The sequence below is a fragment of the Doryrhamphus excisus genome, linkage group LG18, assembly GCF_037039965.1.
Source record: "Doryrhamphus excisus strain RoL-2023G ecotype Guam linkage group LG18, RoL_Dexc_Guam_v1.1, whole genome shotgun sequence".
In the NCBI taxonomy this organism is placed as follows: Eukaryota; Metazoa; Chordata; class Actinopteri; order Syngnathiformes; family Syngnathidae; genus Doryrhamphus; species Doryrhamphus excisus.
The window spans coordinates 2,575,333-2,596,245 of NC_136374.1; the positions used below are offsets into that span (position 1 = coordinate 2,575,333).

The window sequence follows — 20,913 nt, forward strand, 5'->3', positions numbered from 1 at the left end:
ACTTTTATCAAAATAACGCCATACTAGCGCCTATTTCAAACTACTTCCTGGTTTGTTACTCTAAGCCTCATGGGAAATGTAGTACTGCAGTGTTTAATCTACGTTCATACGTGTACATAAATGATTAGAACGCATGCTTTAGTGGAAAAAATGTTCATGAATGAAGTCCCTCACCATGCTTAAGCATTGTTTTGTGACTCAGTTAAATAAAAAATGGCGGTTTGTCCAATCCTGCATTTTTTTCATTGTAGTTTTCACATGAATTCCATCATTTCCAGACCATAAAACGCACTGTATTTAAGCCAGCACACTAAATTTAAAGAGAAAAACAGATTCAGTGTTAATAAGCGGGATGTTTCTGTGCTGATGTTTCTTCTAGACCAGGGGTGGGCAAACTACGGCCCGGGGGCCACATCCGGCCCGCCAAGTGTTTGAATACGGCCCGCCTAATCTTTCCAAAGTATTTTATTTAAAGTCAACATACAACCTGGCATCATGGCCTGAGCCAACCTTTTGATGGTTTTATCAATTTCCTTTTTTGACATGGTCTGTTGTTTACAAAGTGCTCCTGAAAAAAGGGACACAAGCACATAATAATAATTATTATTATTAGATTATTATAATTATTATTAGAACTATTATGATTATTATAATTATTATATTAATGCTAATTATTATATTAATTATATATAATATTATTGTTATATTTGCATATTTTACATAATAATAATATAATAATAATTATTATTTTTTTATATTTAAATATAAATATAAAATAATAAATAATAGCAGATTGCATGACAATTTTACAGATACAATAATACCAGGTGGACTGTTACGTGTAAAATATATAGTCTGCCCCCCCCCCCCCCCCCCGTAAATTTTGTCATATCAATGCGGCCTGCGAGTCAAAAAGTTTGCCCACCCCTGTTCTAGACGTTTTGTTGAATACGCCAGCTAGGTGCACTGTGGTAGGGCACACTCTCCGAGCAGCTGAGGTGCCGCCCCGGAGGTCAGGATGTAGAGTCGGTGGAGGCATTTGGTGTCGCCAGAAAGGTCGTCGGACACATTCAGACAACTATATATCGTAGTACATCAGTACTAGGAGACAAGGGTGATACAAATTTCCAAGTAAATGTCCTCCAATGCATACAACAGCAGCCCAAAAAATGTTCACTTTGTCTTTTTAATAATTACTGTCAGGCAAACCCATATGACTATTACATTGATGACAAGGTATTCTCTTTTCAGTACACAACAGAAGCCACCTGACCTCTAAGCAGTAGGACATTCATTGTCATTAGATTGTTCCCACGTTGGACACAAATGTAGTGTGGATTGGACTCGTATCAAACACAAGTGTTTCTTCTAGCAAATTCTAAAGACCTCCGTAAGAAACAGCAGTCGAGTAGAAAACAAACAGTTGTATAACAAGCAAGAGTATTTCCTGATCTTGGTTTTCCTGTCGTAGGTAAAGATGTACAATATATTGCTTTCAGGTGCTAAACTTATTAAAAAAGGTAACGGAAAATCGAAACATTCGCATTGTGTCGACGCGCCGGAATGCAAAGAGCTGCCATTGAGGAACACATAAACAATCACGACGACGCTTGCAGGAGCTCCGTTGCTCTTCTTATTGAGTAGAGTTTCGTTTCCAAACAAGTTGTACGGATATCAGATGATGCAAACATTTAGCTCCTAAAACTCGCCTGCAAAATAAGGAAGTCGACTCGTCAATCAGGTGGTCTTTTTTTGTTTGATGGCAGTCAAACACTCCATGACTACAAAAAGAAGTGAAACAAACTTGAGCGCATTCACAGCAAAAGAGGACGTGAAGACAAAGGGGGGGGGGGCATTTGACCGTGACGACTGAAAACGAAAAAAATGCTAAGAACCTGGAGGTCAAGCTTCTTCTATCCCTGCAGTCTTCTTTCGAGTGAGCCACTCCAAACCGAGTACTTAAAGCTACAAAAACACACAACATGAAGTAATTGCGAGGGATAGAAGAAGTCTCGGACTCCAGAATCTGCAAATACACGACTTGGTGTTCAGCAGGCGGGACAGAATCCAACCTGCGCGCACAGTCTGCTGGTCCCACAGGCGGGCGAACCCCGCAGCTTCACTTACGAGACTCCTGGAGTTAGCACTGCCAAGGTTGACACATCAGCTTTATGTGTGGAGCGGTCCTAAAAGTACACATTAGAAGATGTACTTTAGAGTAGTCAGTGTATAGCTTGTGTAGAGGTGTAGCTCTATCTACTGAAAATGGGTCACTGTCTGTGACATTACTGTGTGTTTCACCGACTGTCAATTATGGTCTGGGGATGCATGAATGCTGCCGGCATTAGGGGAACCGCGGTTCTTTGACAGGAAACATAAATTCCAGGATAAAGAAGAAACTATTTTTCCTCCAAAGTTTGCAAGCACAAACATCTGATAATAGCGTTTTACCGATTGAAGGATGCATGACTGCTGCCGGCACTGGGGAACCGCGGTTCTTTGACAGGAAACATAAATTCCAGGATAAAGAAGAAACTATTTTTCCTCCAAAGTTTGCAAGCGCAAACGTCTGTCATGACAGGCTCCACAAATCTCCCAAAAAAACATATTTGCACACAAACAGGAAGTCAGCCATTTTGGTTTGGACTGGCCATTTTGGGCCAAAATCAGGAACTCCTCAGAGACATTTTGAAGCGATGCGTCGTACACTACCTGAACTACACACAGTGGCAAGATAATAGTGTCATGATTGAAGGATGCATGACTGCTGCCGGCACTGGGGAACCGTGGTTCTTTGACAGGAAACATAAATTCCAGGATAAAGAAGAAACTACTTTTCCTCCAAAGTTTGCAAGCACAAACGTCTGATAATAGCGTTTTACCGATTGAAGGATGCATGACTGCTGCCGGCACTGGGGAACCGCGGTTCTTTGACAGGAAACATAAATTCCAGGATAAAGAAGAAACTATTTTTCCTCCAAAGTTTGCAAGCGCAAACGTCTGTCATGACAGGCTCCACAAATCTCCCAAAAAAACATATTTGCACACAAACAGGAAGTCAGCCATTTTGGTTTGGACTGGCCATTTTGGGCCAAAATCAGGAACTCCTCAGAGACATTTTGTAGCGATGTGTCGGACACTATCTGAACTACACACAGTGGCAAGATAATAGTGTCATGATTGAAGGATGCATGACTGCTGCCGGCACTAGGGGAACCGCGGTTCTTTGACAAGAAACATAAATTCCAGGATAAAGAAGAAACTATTTTTCCTCCAAAGTTTGCAAGCACAAACGTCTGATAATAGCGTTTTACCGATTGAAGGATGCATGACTGCTGCCTGCACTGGGGAACCGCGGTTCTTTGACAGGAAACATAAATTCCAGGATAAAGAAGAAACTATTTTTCCTCCAAAGTTTGCAAGCACAAACGTCTGATAATAGCGTTTTACCGATTGAAGGATGCATGACTGCTGCCGGCACTGGGGAACCGCGGTTCTTCGACAGGAAACATAAATTCCAGGATAAAGAAGAAACTATTTTTCCTCCAAAGTTTGCTAACGCAAACATCTGTCATGACAAGCTCCACAAATCTCCCAAAAAAACATATTTGCACACAAACAGGAAGTCAGCCATTTTGGTTTGGACTGGCCATTTTGGGCCAAAATCAGGAACTCCTCAGAGACATTTTGAAGCGATGCGTCGGACACTACCTGAACTACACACAATGGCAAGATAATAGTGTCATGATTGAAGGATGCATGAATGCTGCCGGCACTAGGGGAACCGCGGTTCTTTGACAGGAAACATAAATTCCAGGATAAAGAAGAAACTATTTTTCCTCCAAAGTTTGCAAGCGCAAACGTCTGATAATAGCGTTTTACCGATTGAAGGATGCATGACTGCTGCCGGCACTGGGGAACCGCGGTTCTTTGACAGGAAACATAAATTCCAGGATAAAGAAGAAACTATTTTTCCTCCAAAGTATGCAAGCGCAAACGTCTGTCATGACAGGCTCCACAAATCTCCCAAAAATACATATTTGCACACAAACAGGAAGTCAGCCATTTTGGTTTGGACTGGCCATTTTGGGCCAAAATCAGGAACTCCTCAGAGACATTTTGATGCGATGCGTCGGACACTACCTGAACTACACACAGCGGCAAAATAATAGTGTTTTACCGACAGTCATGATTGAAAGATGCATGACTGCTGCCGGCCTTGGGGAACCGCGGTTCTTTGACAGGAAACATAAATTCCAGGATAAAGAAGAAACTATTTTTCCTCCAAAGTTTGCTAACGCAAACGTCTGTCATGACAGGCTCCACAAATCTCCCAAAAATACATATTTGCACACAAACAGGAAGTCAGCCATTTTGGTTTGGACTGGCCATTTTGGGCCAAAATCAGGAACTCCTCAGACATTTTGAAGCGATGCGTCGGACACTACCTGAACTACACACAGTGGCAAGATAATAGTGTCATGATTGAAGGATGCATGACTGCTGCCGGCACTAGGGGAACCGCGGTTCTTTGACAGGAAACATAAATTCCAGGATAAAGAAGAAACTATTTTTCCTCCAAAGTTTGCAAGCGCAAACGTCTGATAATAGCGTTTTACCGATTGAAGGATGCATGACTGCTGCCGGCACTGGGGAACCGCGGTTCTTTGACAGGAAACATAAATTCCAGGATAAAGAAGAAACTATTTTTCCTCCAAAGTTTGCTAACGCAAACGTCTGTCATGACAGGCTCCACAAATCTCCCAAAAAAACATATTTGCACACAAACAGGAAGTCAGCCATTTTGGTTTGGACTGGCCATTTTGGGCCAAAAATCAGGAACTCCTCAGAGACATTTTGAAGCGATGCGTCGGACACTACCTGAACTACACACAATGGCAAGATAATAGTGTCATGATTGAAGGATGCATGACTGCTGTCGGCACTGGGGAACCGCGGTTCTTTGACAGGAAACATAAATTCCAGGATAAAGAAGAAACTATTTTTCCTCCAAAGTTTGCAAGCGCAAACGTCTGATAATAGCGTTTTACCGATTGAAGGATGCATGACTGCTGCCAGCATTGGGGAACCGCGGTTCTTTGACAGGAAACATAAATTCCAGGATAAAGAATAAACTATTTTTCCTCCAAAGTTTGCAAGCGCAAACGTCTGTCATGACAGGCTCCACAAATCTCCCAAAAAAACATATTTGCACACAAACAGGAAGTCAGCCATTTTGGTTTGGACTGGCCATTTTGGGCCAAAATCAGGAACTCCTCAGAGACATTTTGAAGCGATGCGTCGGACACTACCTGAACTACACACAGTGGCAAGATAATAGTGTCATGATTGAAGGATGCATGACTGCTGCCGGCACTGGGGAACCGCGGTTCTTTGACAGGAAACATAAATTCCAGGATAAAGAAGAAACTATTTTTCCTCCAAAGTTTGCAAGCGCAAACGTCTGTCATGACAGGCTCCACAAATCTCCCAAAAAAACATATTTGCACACAAACAGGAAGTCAGCCATTTTGGTTTGGACTGGCCATTTTGGGCCAAAAATCAGGAACTCCTCCGTGTCATGTGTCACTTCCTGAATGGGGGGCGTTCCATTATTATTCATTCATTCATTAATTTTCAACCGGTTTTTCCTCACGAGGGTCACGGGGAGAGGCGGGATACACCCTGGACTGGTGGCCAGCCAATCACAGGGCACATATAGACAAACAACCATTCACACTCACATTCATACCTATGGACAATTTGGAGTGGCTAATTAACCTAGCATGTTTTTGGAATGTGGGAGGAAACCGGAGTACCCGGAGAAAACCCACGCATACACAGGGAGAACATGCAAACTCCACACAGAGATGCTCAAGGGTGGAATCGAACTTGGGTCTCCAAGCTGTGAAGCCTGTGTGCTAACCACCCGTCCACTGTGCAACCCTGGTTCAGTGTATTTTTCATCAAAAATAGTAGTCATACCAAAATGTTGTGTTGCTGCTGGATGTTCACAGTATCCGAGTGATACTGTCGCGGGGGTGCTGGAGCCTATCCCAGCTGTCTTAGGACGAGAGGCGGGGTACACCCTGGACTGGTGGCCAGCCAATCACAGGGCACATATAGACAAACAACCATTCACACTCACATTCATACCTATGGACAATTTGGAGTCGCTAATTAACCTAGCATGTTTTTGGAATGTGGGAGGAAACCGGAGTACCCGGAGAGAACATGCAAACTCGAGGGTGGAATCGAACCCTGGTTTCCTAGCTGTGAGGTCTGCGCGCTAACCACTCGACCACCGTCCAACCAAATTGAGCACCTATGACGAAGTCCTCAAGCAAGAGGGAAGGAAGCTGGAGGAGCGCTAAAAGGAGTGGACGAGGACCGCCATCCAAGATCCAAGAGGATTAAGGCAGTGCTGGGTAACAATGGTGCTCACTTGTGTGTTTGATACAAGCTATACACAGACTACTTTAAAGCACATCCAAGATGATTCTATGCTATTGAATTTTAAAAATAATTTTTGACTTCCATGAAAGAGAAAGTGACCTGCTCTCCACGATGGTCAACCTTGGCAGAGGTCCTGCACTGGACTCAGTTATCTTCACGGTGTGGTGACCATCTTTTGCCAGTAAGGCCGTTCCCAAATGCAGCTGAGGGTTAGCAAGTCCAGGTTCACGTCACAGCGAGAGGCTCCTAAGCAGACCTCTGTGTGTAGAAGAGAATGTACGCCTGAGTGTTGCACACTTCCTCCACGCTGCAAACCTTCATCTCAGAATCGTTGCAGTGGACCCAGAACCCTGAGAAGCATAACAAGAAGGGTTAGTCTCGAAGACGTGGAAGACCCGCGTTGAGGACCTCAGCATGCTCACCTCCTTCTGTGTTGTAGCAGTATGCGGTGTAGTGCCCTGAGCCGAAACCTTTACCGTGATGCATGACCACGGCCGACAGGTCGTAGGTGTAGCCGCCTCTGTGGACGGAGTGGCCCGAGCCCGTGCAGCAGTAGGGTTTGATATTCAGAACCTGGTCGAAGGCCACGTGGACGCCGATTTTCTCCCGATGGTTCCTCCCCGACCACCTGCGGTGTCAGATGAATCCGAGCACTTCAAAATGGCGTCAACGATGCAAGCAATCTGACATTATTCTCTTATTATTTTGCCCCTGTATTGACTCCTATAGAGAAGCTACACACAATAACCAGCACAGAAAGCTTTTCCAAAAAAAAAAAAAAAAATTTTTAAAACTTCACTTTGATTCCAATTTTCTACAATAAAAGCTCTGATAAAACATTCCACTGTTCTCAAATATCGTAATTTTTTTTCTGCACAAAATAAGATGAAAAATAAATAAACAAATCAAGAATAAAGAAAATCAATCAATCAGTAATAAATAAATATAATAATAATAATAAGAGTTAGCAACCTAAACGGTAGCCTTCAAGTTATTTCCTTTCAACTTAAATAGCCAAAAACTTACCACTTCCACACGGATAGGGAGGATAACTATTAACAGTTATTTAACCTTTAACATGAACATGAATCAAACGTAATAATTTTTTCTGTGTACATGATACCATACAGCATCCATATCAAACTTGCGCGGGCTGCACTAACATTAAACTTTCATATCAAGGCGGGGGCCTCAAACTAGTGTCCTGCGGGACACATTTGGCCCGCGAGCCATGTGTTTGAGACCCCTGGTCTTGAGACACATGCTAACTCGCAAACTAGAGAGCTAGCGACCTAAACGGTAGCCTTCAAGTTATTTCCTTTCAACTTAAATAGCCAAAAACTTACCACTTCCACACGGATAGGGAGGATAACTATTAACAGTTATTTAACCTTTAACATGAACATGAATCAAACGTAATAATTTTTTCTGGGTACATGATACCATACAGCATCCATATCAAACTTGCGCGGGCCGCACTGACATTAAACTTTCATATCAAGGCGGCGGCCTCAAACTAGTGTCCTGCGGGACACATTTGGCCCGCGAGCCATGTGTTTGAGACCCCTGGTCTTGAGACACATGCTAACTCGCAAACTAGAGAGCTAGCGACCTAAACGGTAGCCTCCAAGTTATTTCCTTTCAACTTAAAAAAGCCAAAAACTTACCACTTCCACACGGATAGGGAGGATAACTATTAACAGTTATTTAACCTTTAACATGAACATGAATCAAACGTAATAATTTTTTCTGGGTACATGATACCATAAAGCATCCATATCAAACTTGCGCGGGCCGCACTAACATTAAACTTTCATATCAAGGCGGGGGCTGCATGTTTGAGACCCCTGGTTTAGATCTTCAGAATCTGCACCTATTCAGCTGTATTTTTTGTATTTCGTGCTTCCTGCGAAAACGGTCTGTTTTAATTTATTCCACCCACGGCCCGCCTTCAGGCACGCACACTCCGCTGTGGTTGGTCACAGTGCCAAGTGCTCAGGAGGACTTCCGGATAGCTGCCGAACCCGACTTTATAAGAATTGATATAGACGACGATTTGTTATTTAAAAAATGTTGGCTTTCAACATACTGTTCACAAATCCGATCTGGAAACAGTCTGGACAGTCTGTACAGTTTTTTGCGGGACCACCCAAAAAATAAAACATGAGGAAATGCCTATTAGCAACTGCAGATTCTGTGAGCTTGTCATTTGCACACTATATAATGCTACACAGACAACCGCTTTTGTCCCATGACTTACACAAAATAAATTGCGACTTACTGCTTGTTCTTCGGCAAGTTTGTGGGCTAGTCCAGCTGCATAGCGGCCCATGGTGACTAAACAGTCCAGTGCGAAATGCCGGTGACATCTTAAAATGTTTCTTTTGCTGGTAAGGAATCAGGAACTCCAAGCGCTTCTGCCTGATGTTTGCCTTGTTAGGAATTGTAAATAAATGTATCTTTCCCGTACACCAGAAGATACACTTCCTGGGAGACTGCTAACAACGTAAATACAGAAGCAGAGCTCTGGCGAGGGAAGGGAAGATATCTGGCCTACAGCCATGCCCATATAAGGACATCACAAACCTCTACCTCTAAAATCTACTTCTTTGGTGTTGAATTATGGTTAAAGGCCATTGAAAGCTACATGCATCTTTATAAATAACACAAAAAAACGCAAAAACTAGAAATTGGATGATATTAATAATAACAAAAACAAAACCACTTGCCTGAAGCGCTTGAGGTGCAGCCGTAGAACCTGAGGTAAGCGGTAGATCAGAAGCTGCTTATGGGCTTCTGAAAGAACTAAAGGCTTATGGGAGGTTTTCCGTCTTCTTTCTGCCAAAGCACACACAGCACAGCTGGTAAACGGTTACGTCAAAGCATTACAGGGGGATCCCATAGTTCGAGTCCGTACTCCTCTACTCACTGTTGCAGTGGTTGCAGGCATAAATCCTGCCTTCCAGCGATTCCGTCTCAGTAAACTTGGACAGCATTTCGGTGAGGGTGCAGCTGCGCTGGTAGGCCGTGGAGCCTTTGTTTATGCTGTGGTAGCGCTCGGGAAACTCCAGAGACAAGTCCCAGAATGGCTCAACTGTGTTTGACTTGTGCTTGCAGGACAGACACGTCACCTAGACGTGGAAAAGTGGTTTAGAAACATTTATTTTCATTTTTAACTTCCCCTCGTTATGCTTGGACTCATCTACCTGGTTTGTTTAGGAGGTATACCTACATAATACATAAGGCTAAAAACAACCAATTATCTAAAAATGTCATCCAATACTTCTCTACAAGAGAGGAGAAATATGATCTCAGGGAAGAAGTACATTTGAAACACTTCTATGCTAGAACTACGTTATGCTAGCCATAGCATTTCAGTATGTGGAATCAAACTATGGAATGGATTGAGTAAGGAAATCAAACAATGCACAACGATGAGCCAATTCAAGAAACAATACAAGCAGTTGATGTTTGCTAAATACAAGGATGAAGAGTCTTGAACCAGTCATGATGTGCTATATATATCACTATATTGACACTTACTATGGTACCCATTATGGCATTGGATGCTCATATCACCGAGTACTTTGGTACAAGACAAAAAATAAAAAATTTAAAAAAATGTTTAAAAACTAAAACAAAATTTATAAAAATTAATAAAATAAATTTATGAATAAAATAAATTTGCTAAATACAAGGATGAAGAGTCTTGAACCAGTCATGATGTGCTATATATATCACTATATTGACACTTACTATGGTACCCATTATGGCATTGGATGCTCATATCACCGAGTACTTTGGTACAAGACAAAAAATTAAAAAAAATTTAAAAAAATGTTAAAAACTAAAAAAAAAATTAATAGCAATTAATTAAATAAATGTATAAATAAAATAAATTTGCTAAATACAAGGATGAAGAGTCTTGAACCAGTCATGATGTGCTATATATATCACTATATTGACACTTACTATGGTACCCATTATGGCATTGGATGCTCATATCACCCAGTACTTTGGTACAAGACAAAAAATTTAAAAAAATTTAAAAAATGTTAAAAACAAAAAAAAATTAATACCAATTAATTAAATAAATGTATAAATAAAATAAATTTGCTAAATACAAGGATGAAGAGTCTTGAACCAGTCATGATGTGCTATATATATATATCATATATATCATCATATCACCTTGTACTTCGGTACGAGGTGCATTATTAAAAAAAAATTAAAAAAACAAAAAAAAACCTTAAACTGTATTATGGAAAGCAGGAAGTGAACAAATGTACCGCCTTTCCTCACATTAATTGATACCATGCCCCGATAAATTGTAAGAATTTTTATATTGTGGAAAAATTCAGCAAAAAAATATATTTAATAATTTTATAGAAGTAATTCATTAAAAGAGACTGTCACCCCAAATAGATGCCTCTTACTCTCTGCAGTTAAGTAACATCCCCAGCCAGTAAATGAGGAAATATAGAATGAAAGATTTTCTGCTAATTACGTTGCACGGCTTTTTGTATAAATTCCTGCAAAACTATGGTACCTATTATGTCATTGGATGGTCATTAATTTAAAAAAAAAAACAAAAAAAAACTTAAACTGTATTATGGAAAGCAGGAAGTGAACAAATGTAACAGTTAGTGATTGTAAAAGTACCAGATGGAGGGGTAGGATTTAATAAGTTTTGCTTCTTCCTACTCCTTTTGGACATGTGGAACTGGGAACTGATTATGGGATGCACTCAATTGTAATCTGATGCATGTTCAAATGAAATAAAAACATTACCATAATTTAGAACCAATGTTGTAATAGTGGTAAGGCATCAGTTATGACTTTTATTCAGATTATACTGCAGGATACTGACCACTCATGATAATTGGCGTTAATTAAAAAAAAAAACGATGATAGGAGGTTGCCTACAGCCACAGTTGTTAATACGAGGCTAATTGGAGGCTTTGGCGGTTATTTACTTTTGCAGGCAACACACCTGAGCAAGGGACGAGGGGGCTGAGGCCCAATACTGACCTGGCTGAGTAGCTGCCCGTGAAAGATGGTGTTCAAAACCTTGAGCACTTGCTTGGAGAGCTTCCTCTTGGTGATGGGGATGACTATCCTGCGCTTGGAGCCCTCCGTGTCCAGCTCCTGCTGCACCTTGTCCAGAAGCTCGCACAGGAACTCCTGGGCGTCCTGCTGGTCGTAACCGCGGAACGCCGGGATGAGGTTCCACACGGAGTGCAGCATGGCAAAGGGGGACACCAGAGACCAGCGGCCCGACCACATGACCCTGAAAAGCGTATGCAACTCGTGGCACAGTGACATCTGCTGGCGGGTGGAGCAGCGCGTCTCCTTGGGTTGCACCAACTCGGCAGCCGGAGGGGGAGGCACGGCGGTCTCCTTTTTGCCCACCGGAGTTGAGGTTAGCTCCGTGTTAGCGCTGCTGATGACGCTTCCCGACACCGCCTTCATCCCCTGCGAGTGGTTGGTCTTGGCCAGCAGCTCCTCGGTCTCGCAGAGGTCCAAAGTGAGAAAACACTCCCTGAATTTCTGCAGGTGACTGAGCACCTGCAAGATGGAGTTCATGTAGCACGTGTTCCCCAGGTTGCGCAAACCCGTGACGCCCGGAGCGTGACGGCGGCGAGCCGCAGAGTGGGCCGAGTAGTACCGCCTCAGTTTAGCAGCTCTGCCGTCGGGAGGGGGCTTCCTGGACAAGGCAAGGAGGGAAGGCTTCTTAGGAGGGGCGGGAGGTAGGCGTTCCGGAGGGTCACGGAACTTGCAAGGAATGAGTGTGATGGTCGAACGTGGCGCCTGAGTGAGAAGCCTTGCGCTCTTCCTGGGTGGGGCGGTGCCCAACTCTTCCATGAGTCTCCTTTTCACCTCCTTCTTTTGTCTTCTCGCCTCCTCCAGCTTCTCCTTGCGTTCGTTCTGGAGCTGCCGATATTTGCTCGTCCACCTCTGAAGCATCTTCGCGAGGAGGGTCTTCCTCCTGTGACGCAGGGCCAGCTGCATTGGAGGCTGCGGTGCGCTTTCCCCGAAACGGTGACTACACGCCCCCCAAGCCGAGGACCGCAGCGAGCGCCTACCCGTGCTCCGAACAGTGGACAGAGCCCCCCGGAGGAGCTTGAGGTCCCCCTCGGCGTTGTCGTTGAGTACGTAGTCTCCGCAGGCGAAGCAGAAGACGTCCAGCTCGCGCACTTCCATGGCCAGCGGGTGGTGGGACTCGTGAAAGTGTTTGAGCGAGTGCTCCTCCATGAAACGTCCGCAGGCCACGTGGGAGCACTTGAGGCAGGCCCACACCGAATCGGTGGTGCTGCAGTCCACGCAGTGCCATTTCTGCGGATTGAGGATGGAGTGGTCGTGGCCCAGGCGAAGGCGCACCACGTGCTTACAGCGATCCATCTCTCCACATGCACATGTGCCCTCAGTGGTGGGACGCGCGTCCTCCAGCCGGGCAGCGAGTCATTCTGGGGGTGGGAACCAAAGAATTACATCATGCTAACATGCTAGGTTCATTAGCCACTCCAAATTGTCCATAGGTATGAATGTGAGTGTGAATGGTTGTTTGTCTATATGTGCCCTGTGATTGGCTGGCGATCAGTCCAGGGTGTACCCCGCCTCTTGTCCCAAGGAAGACAGCTGGGATAGGCTCCAGCACCCCCACGACAGTATCACTCGGATACTGTGAACATCCAGCAGCAACACAACATTTTGGCATGACTACTATTTTGATGAAAAATACACTGAACCAGGGCTGCACAGTGGACGGGTGGTTAGCATACAGGCTTCACAGCTCGGAGACCCAAGTTCGATTCCACCCTCGGCCATCTCTGTGTGGAGTTTGCATGTTCTCCCCGTGCATGCGTGGGTTTTCTCCGGGTACTCCGGTTTCCTCCCACATTCCAAAAACATGCTAGGTTAATTAGCCACTCCAAATTGTCCATAGGTATGAATGTGAGTGTGAATGGTTGTTTGTCTATATGTGCCCTGTGATTGGCTGGCCACCAGTCCAGGCTCTACCCCGCCTCTCGCCATAAGACAGCTGGGATAGGCTCCAGCACCCCCACGACAGTATCACTCGGATACTGTGAACATCCAGCAGCAACACAACATTTTGGCATGACTACTATTTTGATACTGAACCAGGGCTGCACAGTGGACGGGTGGTTAGCACACAGGCTTCACAGCTAGGAGACCCAAGTTCGATTCCACCCTTGGGCATCTCTGTGTGGAGTTTGCATGTTCTCCCTGTTCATGCGTGGGTTTTCTCCGGGTACTCCGGTTTCCTCCCACATTCCAAAAACATGCTAGGTTAATTAGCGACTCCAAATTGTCCATAGGTATGAATGTGAGTGTGAATGGTTGTTTGTCTATATGTGCCCTGTGATTGGCTGGCCACCAGTCCAGGGTGTACCCCGCCTCTCGTCCTAAGACTGCTGGGATAGGCTCCAGCATCCCTGCAATCCTCGTGTAGATAAGCGGTAGAAAATGAATGAATGAATAAGTAATAATATTGCATAATAATTTTAGGATACGTATAAATAATTTTGGTAGCATAGAATTGGAATGTTAAAGAAAAAATTATTTAATGTTTTTTTATGAAATTATTATATTTTTATATTAAAAATAAATCTTTATTTTTATTAAAAATAAAAAAATTATATTATATTTTATATTAATTAAATAATTTATGTATTAATTTATGTATTAATTTATATATATTTATATTATTCATTTTAAAATTAGCTGCACTGCTTAATACTAGCAACTTTTTATCTATATGTGCCCTGTGATTGGCTGGCCACCAGTCCAGGGTGTACCCCGCCTCTCGTCCTAAGACAGCTGGGATAGGCTCCAGCATCCCCCGCGATCCTCGTGAGGATAAGCGGTAGAAAATGAATAAATGATTTCTTATTTATAAATAGAATATTTTCATAGTTCGAGAATAGAAAACCTGTTTATGACCTTTTTATCATGAATTAAGCCCTCCAGCCACAAAATAACACCCCTATAGGCACCTTTACACTCACAATACAGCATATAAAATGAAAGAAAATCCATAGGGGGACAGGAAGTGACGACGGGTTTCATTTAGGGAAGGGGTAGGGAACTTTTTTGGCTAAGGGAGCCATAATAGCCACATATTTTAAAATGTATTCCCATATTTTTTTTAACATTGAATACAACTAAATGCGTACATTTTTATTGAACACATTTACCGTGACACTGCTCGATTTTATTCACGTCCTACATGGCTCATTTACTTTTATTCTCGCTACAATATTGGGTAATATGCGTGTAAAACTATTTAAAGATGCGAGGAAATATGCTGTGCAGAAACAAGGAACTGCTAACATGTGATATTATGTTTTTTTTCCTCTGGTTATATCTACTATGTCGAGTACTACAAATGTAAATGTGACTATAGGGGTGTTATGTCATGCCTTGAAGGCTCTAATTGTGTTTAAAAAAAACGGATTTACGACTGAAAACATTTTCTATGCCAAAATATTTCATTTTTTTTAATATTGAATCCCGATTTGCAAATAATTAACTTATCGCGGTCGGGTCTGGGAGCAATTAACCGTGATAAACAAGGGATTCGCGTGTCAAATACATGTAAAAAAAAAAAAGAAAAAGTACAACTGTGTAAAAACAAGTAAACTACTGGTAATTTACACTGGCTTATTGTCTCCCCGACTCCAATAAAGCCAAAGAAAAAGCACAACATTCATAAAATTAATATGAAGTGAGTGATCATCGGGATTGTTTTGTGCAAATTTTACCCAAAAGCCTTCAAATTCAACTTTATATTCCGGTTTATGTTGTTGATTTTCAAACCCGTTCATCCTGGCGTTGCCTGAGCTGCGCCGTCGCCAATCTTCCGACATGAGACTGAACTGGCTCATCGTGTCCCAGAGGCACAACGGAATTCAACAAACAGTAATCCTGCATCTCGGTGGGAACCATTTTGACAATTATCAAATATTATTACTCGTTACTTATTTCCACTTAATGACAGCCTCCTCCACTTTCATCAGAACCCCGTTTGTACCTCCTATTGACACTTCCAAGGATATGAATGCAAATTTGCCACACATCCACATGGAATATTGACAGTGCATCCAAAAAGCAAGCAGCGGGTTGGAATTCCCAAAGGGCTAATGAGATATTTTTGTAAATCCACGGAATTAAGGTTGCAGCTTTGCCTGCAAAGACAATAACACCAATTTTTGATTGACACTGTGAGAGGGTTATTCATTTATTTAACAAATATATTCAATATTATATCACGCAGTAATCCTATGCAATTTTGCGCTATAAAGTATATGAATTAATAAATCATTATGTGTTGTGGTTGAATGTGACCAATTATTAATGCAAAAATATGCACCTGCGAGCAAATGTTACATATTTTCTATCATAAATATTGCTAAAGGAAGTAAAATATTAATACAGGGGTCCCCAAACTACGGCCCGCCTCCACCTTTGCAACACCAGATAAATACCCCTCCCCCCCTCCCAGAAAAAAAATCCTTGACTCACCCCGTCAAATAGAGCGGAACAATGGCGAAAAGATTAGGTAAGAGAAAAATTGATTCAGAATACAATCTGCGCCGACACTATGAATCCCGTCACAAAGACAGGTATGATAGCTATTTATAGTATGATATTTATTTCATAATTGTGTTGTTAAATATTTCCTGACTTTGTTTTTCTTTGAAGTCCCCAGAGAGAGTATTTGGTTATTATTTATTTCACAAATAGTATTATTTATTTTATTAATAGTGTTATTATTTATTTCCGACTTATTTTTTCCGTGAAGATCCCGGAAAGGGTTATTAATATTTGGTTTTGTGTGGCTTTCTGGAAAACAATAAATGTTTATGTTTAGACACCCATGCAATCGTTACTTTTTCTGCTACAAACTGACCTCGGCCCCCCCATCAGAGCAGGAAAAAGTTTGGGGGACCCCTGTATTAATATAAGGCTTTTAGATGACACACAGACATATTGATATGTAGTATTCGACACTGGCCACTAGGTGTCAGTAATGTTACTGTAGTGTTGGGTGAGACAGGACTTTATCACCGGAACCACGTGCTTTTATTGCAGGTTTGAACCCCCAACTGACTTCCTGTGCGCCTCCAGTGCCGGAACACAGTTCCAGCAACACACGAGTACGAGTCCTGAATTAATTAATCAATTAACAAGTTAAGAGAAGAGAAGGAAAGATGCGCTTACTGTACAAATTGTTGTCTTGATGAGAGTTCTGGTAAAACATCCCTAGGTGCGGCGAGAACAGCAACGGTTGGTGTTGTCAGCCATATTCACTATCATCAGCATCGACTGGAACATTCTAGCAAACACCAAAGTGAGAAAAAAAATTTGTTATTGTTGAAATATATCAAATTTCATGAAAAACATGCAACTTAGTGAAAATTGGATTTAGCGCCTTTTGGTTGAAAGCATAAATTTCATATCACTTTTTTTCATATTTTTAAAAATGATTTCAAGACCAAAATATGTGATTTGGATACACATGACAGAGGTCTATTAAACTCATGAAAAACATGCAACTTGGTGAAAATTGGATTTAGCGCCTTTTGGTTGAAATCTGAAATGGAAATAGCGCCTTTTGGTTGAAAGCATACATTTCATATTTTTTAAAATGATTTCAAGACCAAAATATGTGATTTGAATACACATGACAGAGGTCTATTAAACTCATGAAAAACATGCAACTTAGTGAAAATTGGATTTAGCGCCTTTTGGTTGAAATCTGAAATGGAAATAGCGCCTTTTGGTTGAAAGCATAAATTTCATATCACTTTTTTTCATATTTTTAAAAATGATTTCAAGACCAAAATATGTGATTTGGATACACATGACAGAGGTCTATTAAACTCATGAAAAACATGCAACTTAGTGAAAATTGGATTTAGCGCCTTTTGGTTGAAATCTGAAATGGAAATAGCGCCTTTTGGTTGAAAGCATAAATTTCATATCACTTTTTTTCATATTTTTAAAAATGATTTCAAGACCAAAATATGTGATTTGGATACACATGACAGAGGTCTATTAAACTCATGAAAAACATGCAACTTAGTGAAAATTGGATTTAGCGCCTTTTGGTTGAAATCTGAAATGGAAATAGCGCCTTTTGGTTGAAAGCATAAATTTCATATTTTTTAAAATGATTTCAAGACCAAAATATGTAATTTGGATACACATGACAGAGGTCTATTAAACTCATGAAAAACATGCAACTTAGTGAAAATTGGATTTAGCGCCTTTTGGTTGAAAGCATAAATTTCACATCACTTTTTTTCAAATTTTTTAAAATGATTTCAAGACCAAAATATGTGATTTGGATACACATGACAAAGGTCTATTAAACTCATGAAAAACAAATTTCCAGTTCTCAGTTAAAAGCCTGTGTAGCGTTCTAGCCACGCTTCCCGTCTTAGGCGTGTGTGTGTGTGTGTGTGTGTGTGTGTGTTCACCAGGAATCTGGCGTTTAATCCGTGAGCCTTGAGCAGGATTTGTACAAACGACTTGGAACTCATGCGGCTTTACATGATGTGGCAACTTCCAGGCTCCGGTTCACATTAGCGGAGAAGCTCGTCTTTCAAAAACAACTTTTAAAAACCAAAAAAAAAGCATATGCTGATTAAAAAAAAAAAGTACATTTATTACCAGCAATTGCTGAGATATGGATAAAGAGGTAGGATTACATAAGCTCTGCTTCTTCCTGCTGCTTTTCGGACATGTTGAATTGTGTACACCTGTGACGGTCTTGAATATAAGTAACTTTGTTTGAAACAAATAATGAATATGAGAAACTACTTGACATCAAAAATGTGTGCACTTTTTACAAAATAAGTGCTGCAAAGCATGCAGGAAGCTGGAAGCACTCCCAGAAAGGGAGTGATGAGCCTTACTAATTGAAATTTTGTTATTTTTCTTGCATTTTGAAATAACATTTGCACATACAGTAAAGTCTCGTTATATCGATATCGGTTATAACGAATTACTGCTTATTACGATACTATTTTCATTTCCCGGCAAATTTCCAGTCTTTTATGATATAAGTCTGTTGTTTACAAAGTGCTCCTGAAAAAAGGGACACAAGCACATAATAATAATAATAATAATTATTATTATTATTAGATTATTATAATTATTATTAGAACTATTATGATTATTATATTAATGCTAGTTATTATATTAATTATATATAATATTATTGTTATATTTACATATTTTACATAATAATAATAATATAAAAATTATTATTTTAATTTTATTGTAATTATTATAATATTTTATTATTTTTAAAATATTTAAATATAAATATATAATAATAGGAGATTGCATGACAATTTTACAGATACAATAATACCAGGTAGACTGTTAGGTGTAAAATATATAGTCTGCCCCCCCCCCCGTAAATTTTGTCATATCAATGCGGCCCGCGAGTCAAAAAGTTTGCCCACCCCTGGTCTATACTATAGAACAATGTCGAGTGCATTATTGCCCACTTTTAATGCAGTTCGGTGCAGGATCGGATATATCGACAGTCCGGTTATATTGATATTTTTTCCGACTCCCGACAATATCGATATATAACGAGACTTTACTGTATAATGTTGTTTAAAACACTCAATATTATTATTTCCATGGAACTTGCATCCAAATAATTTTGATAACCTGGCATTTATGTTAACGAATACCCATGTAAAAGTAAACAGCATTATTTGGTATTAGTATTTACAGCAAATAATTGAATAGAGCTGAATTGTACAAACATGTGATGATACTGCGTGTAACTTTAATAAGCCTAATCATAAATAAATCAGTTTGTGCAAACTTTTGCTGCAAAATTAGGTAGAAAACTATTACTAATACAACATGCACCAAAGAGAATACTGCTGTTTTTTTTGTACACATTGTGCAAATCCTCATAAAACCACTTGATGCAGTTTGGAACCCTGTTGCACAAAAGATGCCTGAAACATCTTTGTGGGGGTTTGCTTTCAGAAACAATCACACTTTGAGATTTTTTTTTTTAAAAAAAGCCAAATATTCAATAGAACCATAACCATGTTACAAGCTTATTTCCATGCAAACTGTAAAAAACCCATGTATATGTAATTAAAATAACCGTTTAAAATAAAGCTGATAAAATAAACCACTGATACAGTGACCTTTTCGCACCATAGCGATAGTGAAATCATGGTTTATGTTGTTAGCCTTTCTGTATTATAGCGTCTATTTAACTACACTGCTGTTGTTAATCCTCGATCTAGTCCGCTCCTTGTTGTCCGGTTTCCACACGCCATGTTGGGCTACCTCACTGTCTCCGGCTCGGCGTCGAGGCAGAACAAAGAGGCGAGAAAAGAGCCGCTCGCCGGGAACTTTGTGAAGACAGTGCTGCCACCAAGTTAGCTCCCGTGGCTCTTATGCTAACCCGACAGAACCGCGGCTCCGTGAATGGCTAAGCGGAGCCGCGCCATCTGCTTTGGCCCCGCCGACAAGGAGGGCACTTTGTCGGGCGCTCGTGGCGGCAGAGTCGCCTGTGTGTTTTGCTAACATGGAAGTGTAGCTTATGTTGCTCCTTTGGTGGTTTTAATTGAAGTTGACCTAGCTGCTGTTGTCGGTCGCAGACGGTGTGACTACAGCTTATTAGCTAACGCACGGCGCCCGCTAATCTTGTACAAACTCCCCGCTGACATCCACGACGGAGAGCCCGCTAATAGGGGCTTTGTTTGCTAGCACAAACATTGTGAGCATTGCGATAAAGGAAGATAACGTTACCATCGCCACAACGCATCCATGCCGCACACAAGAAGAGGGGAAAGCTGCTTGTTGTCCTCCTCACTCCGGGATTGAACAACCCAACTCCTCAATGCGAGCCCGGACCCTGCTGCTCTCATTGGACCGAGGCTGAGCGACAGCCGGCCTCTCATTGGCCGAGTGGCGGAACAACAGGCAGCAGGATGGACCCACCGTCCGTCCACCCACCCACCCACCCACCGAGGCCACATGGAACAATAACCCAGTATCAGCGCTCAAAGATGGGCTCGGAGGAGGAGTTGACCTCGCTGTCACTACCGTAGTTGGGGTTCATGGAATGACTTAAAAAAATGATTCTCTCCATTCAAATTGAGGGTCTAAAATGTAAATAAAAAAGACAATTATTTTGTCTGTTTCATGTTTCAGATCTGACTTTTTAAATAAATAATCCAAAGGTGGACCAAATGCCACCAGTGACAATCCAACCACTGTTTGAGTGGATTAGTTCAATAAAGCAGCATTAAAACGCGTTAACTAGTTAGTTGTTTATTTATTTTTTTTTTTCTCTGACAAATTTCATATAATAGGACAAAAGCAGGCTAATACTATTTTACTACTAGTAATAATCAGAAGAAGAATAATGATGATAGTAATAAT

The 20,913-nt window shown here is 41.3% G+C and overlaps 1 protein-coding gene across 2 annotated transcripts; it reads right to left on the minus strand.

The window, feature by feature from the left end:
• Positions 1-1,168: 1,168 nt before the first annotated feature.
• On the minus strand, positions 1,169-20,483 carry usp49 (ubiquitin specific peptidase 49). 2 transcript variants are annotated; one of them, XM_058054195.2, is made up of 7 exons: positions 20,278-20,483; positions 16,702-16,816; positions 11,488-12,923; positions 9,386-9,587; positions 9,186-9,294; positions 6,879-7,084; positions 1,169-6,806 (listed from the first exon to the last, which is right to left on the minus strand). In XM_058054195.2, the coding sequence occupies exons 3-7, from the start codon at positions 12,856-12,858 to the stop codon at positions 6,703-6,705; spliced, it is 1,992 nt and encodes a 663-aa protein (XP_057910178.2). In that variant the 5' UTR covers positions 12,859-12,923; positions 16,702-16,816; positions 20,278-20,483; the 3' UTR covers positions 1,169-6,702. The 2 variants fall into 2 exon arrangements, with proteins under 2 accessions (XP_057910178.2, XP_078654635.1); XM_078798509.1 differs by lacking the exon at positions 20,278-20,483 and adding an exon at positions 17,964-18,100.
• Positions 20,484-20,913: the final 430 nt, after the last annotated feature.

What these genes read in the sequence shown, in the direction of transcription:
- usp49 (XM_058054195.2), bottom strand. Translation starts at nt 12,858, where the DNA reads ATGGATCGCTGTAAGCACGTGGTGCGCCTTCGCCTGGGCCACGACCAC. An exon ending in ACGGGCAGCTACTCAGCCAG is followed by an intron (nt 9,588 to 11,487) that starts GTCAGTATTGGG and finishes TTCCACGTCTAG; the next exon opens with GTGACGTGTCTGTCCTGCAA. An exon ending in CTGCTACAACACAGAAGGAG is followed by an intron (nt 6,807 to 6,878) that starts GTGAGCATGCTG and finishes TATGCTTCTCAG; the next exon opens with GGTTCTGGGTCCACTGCAAC.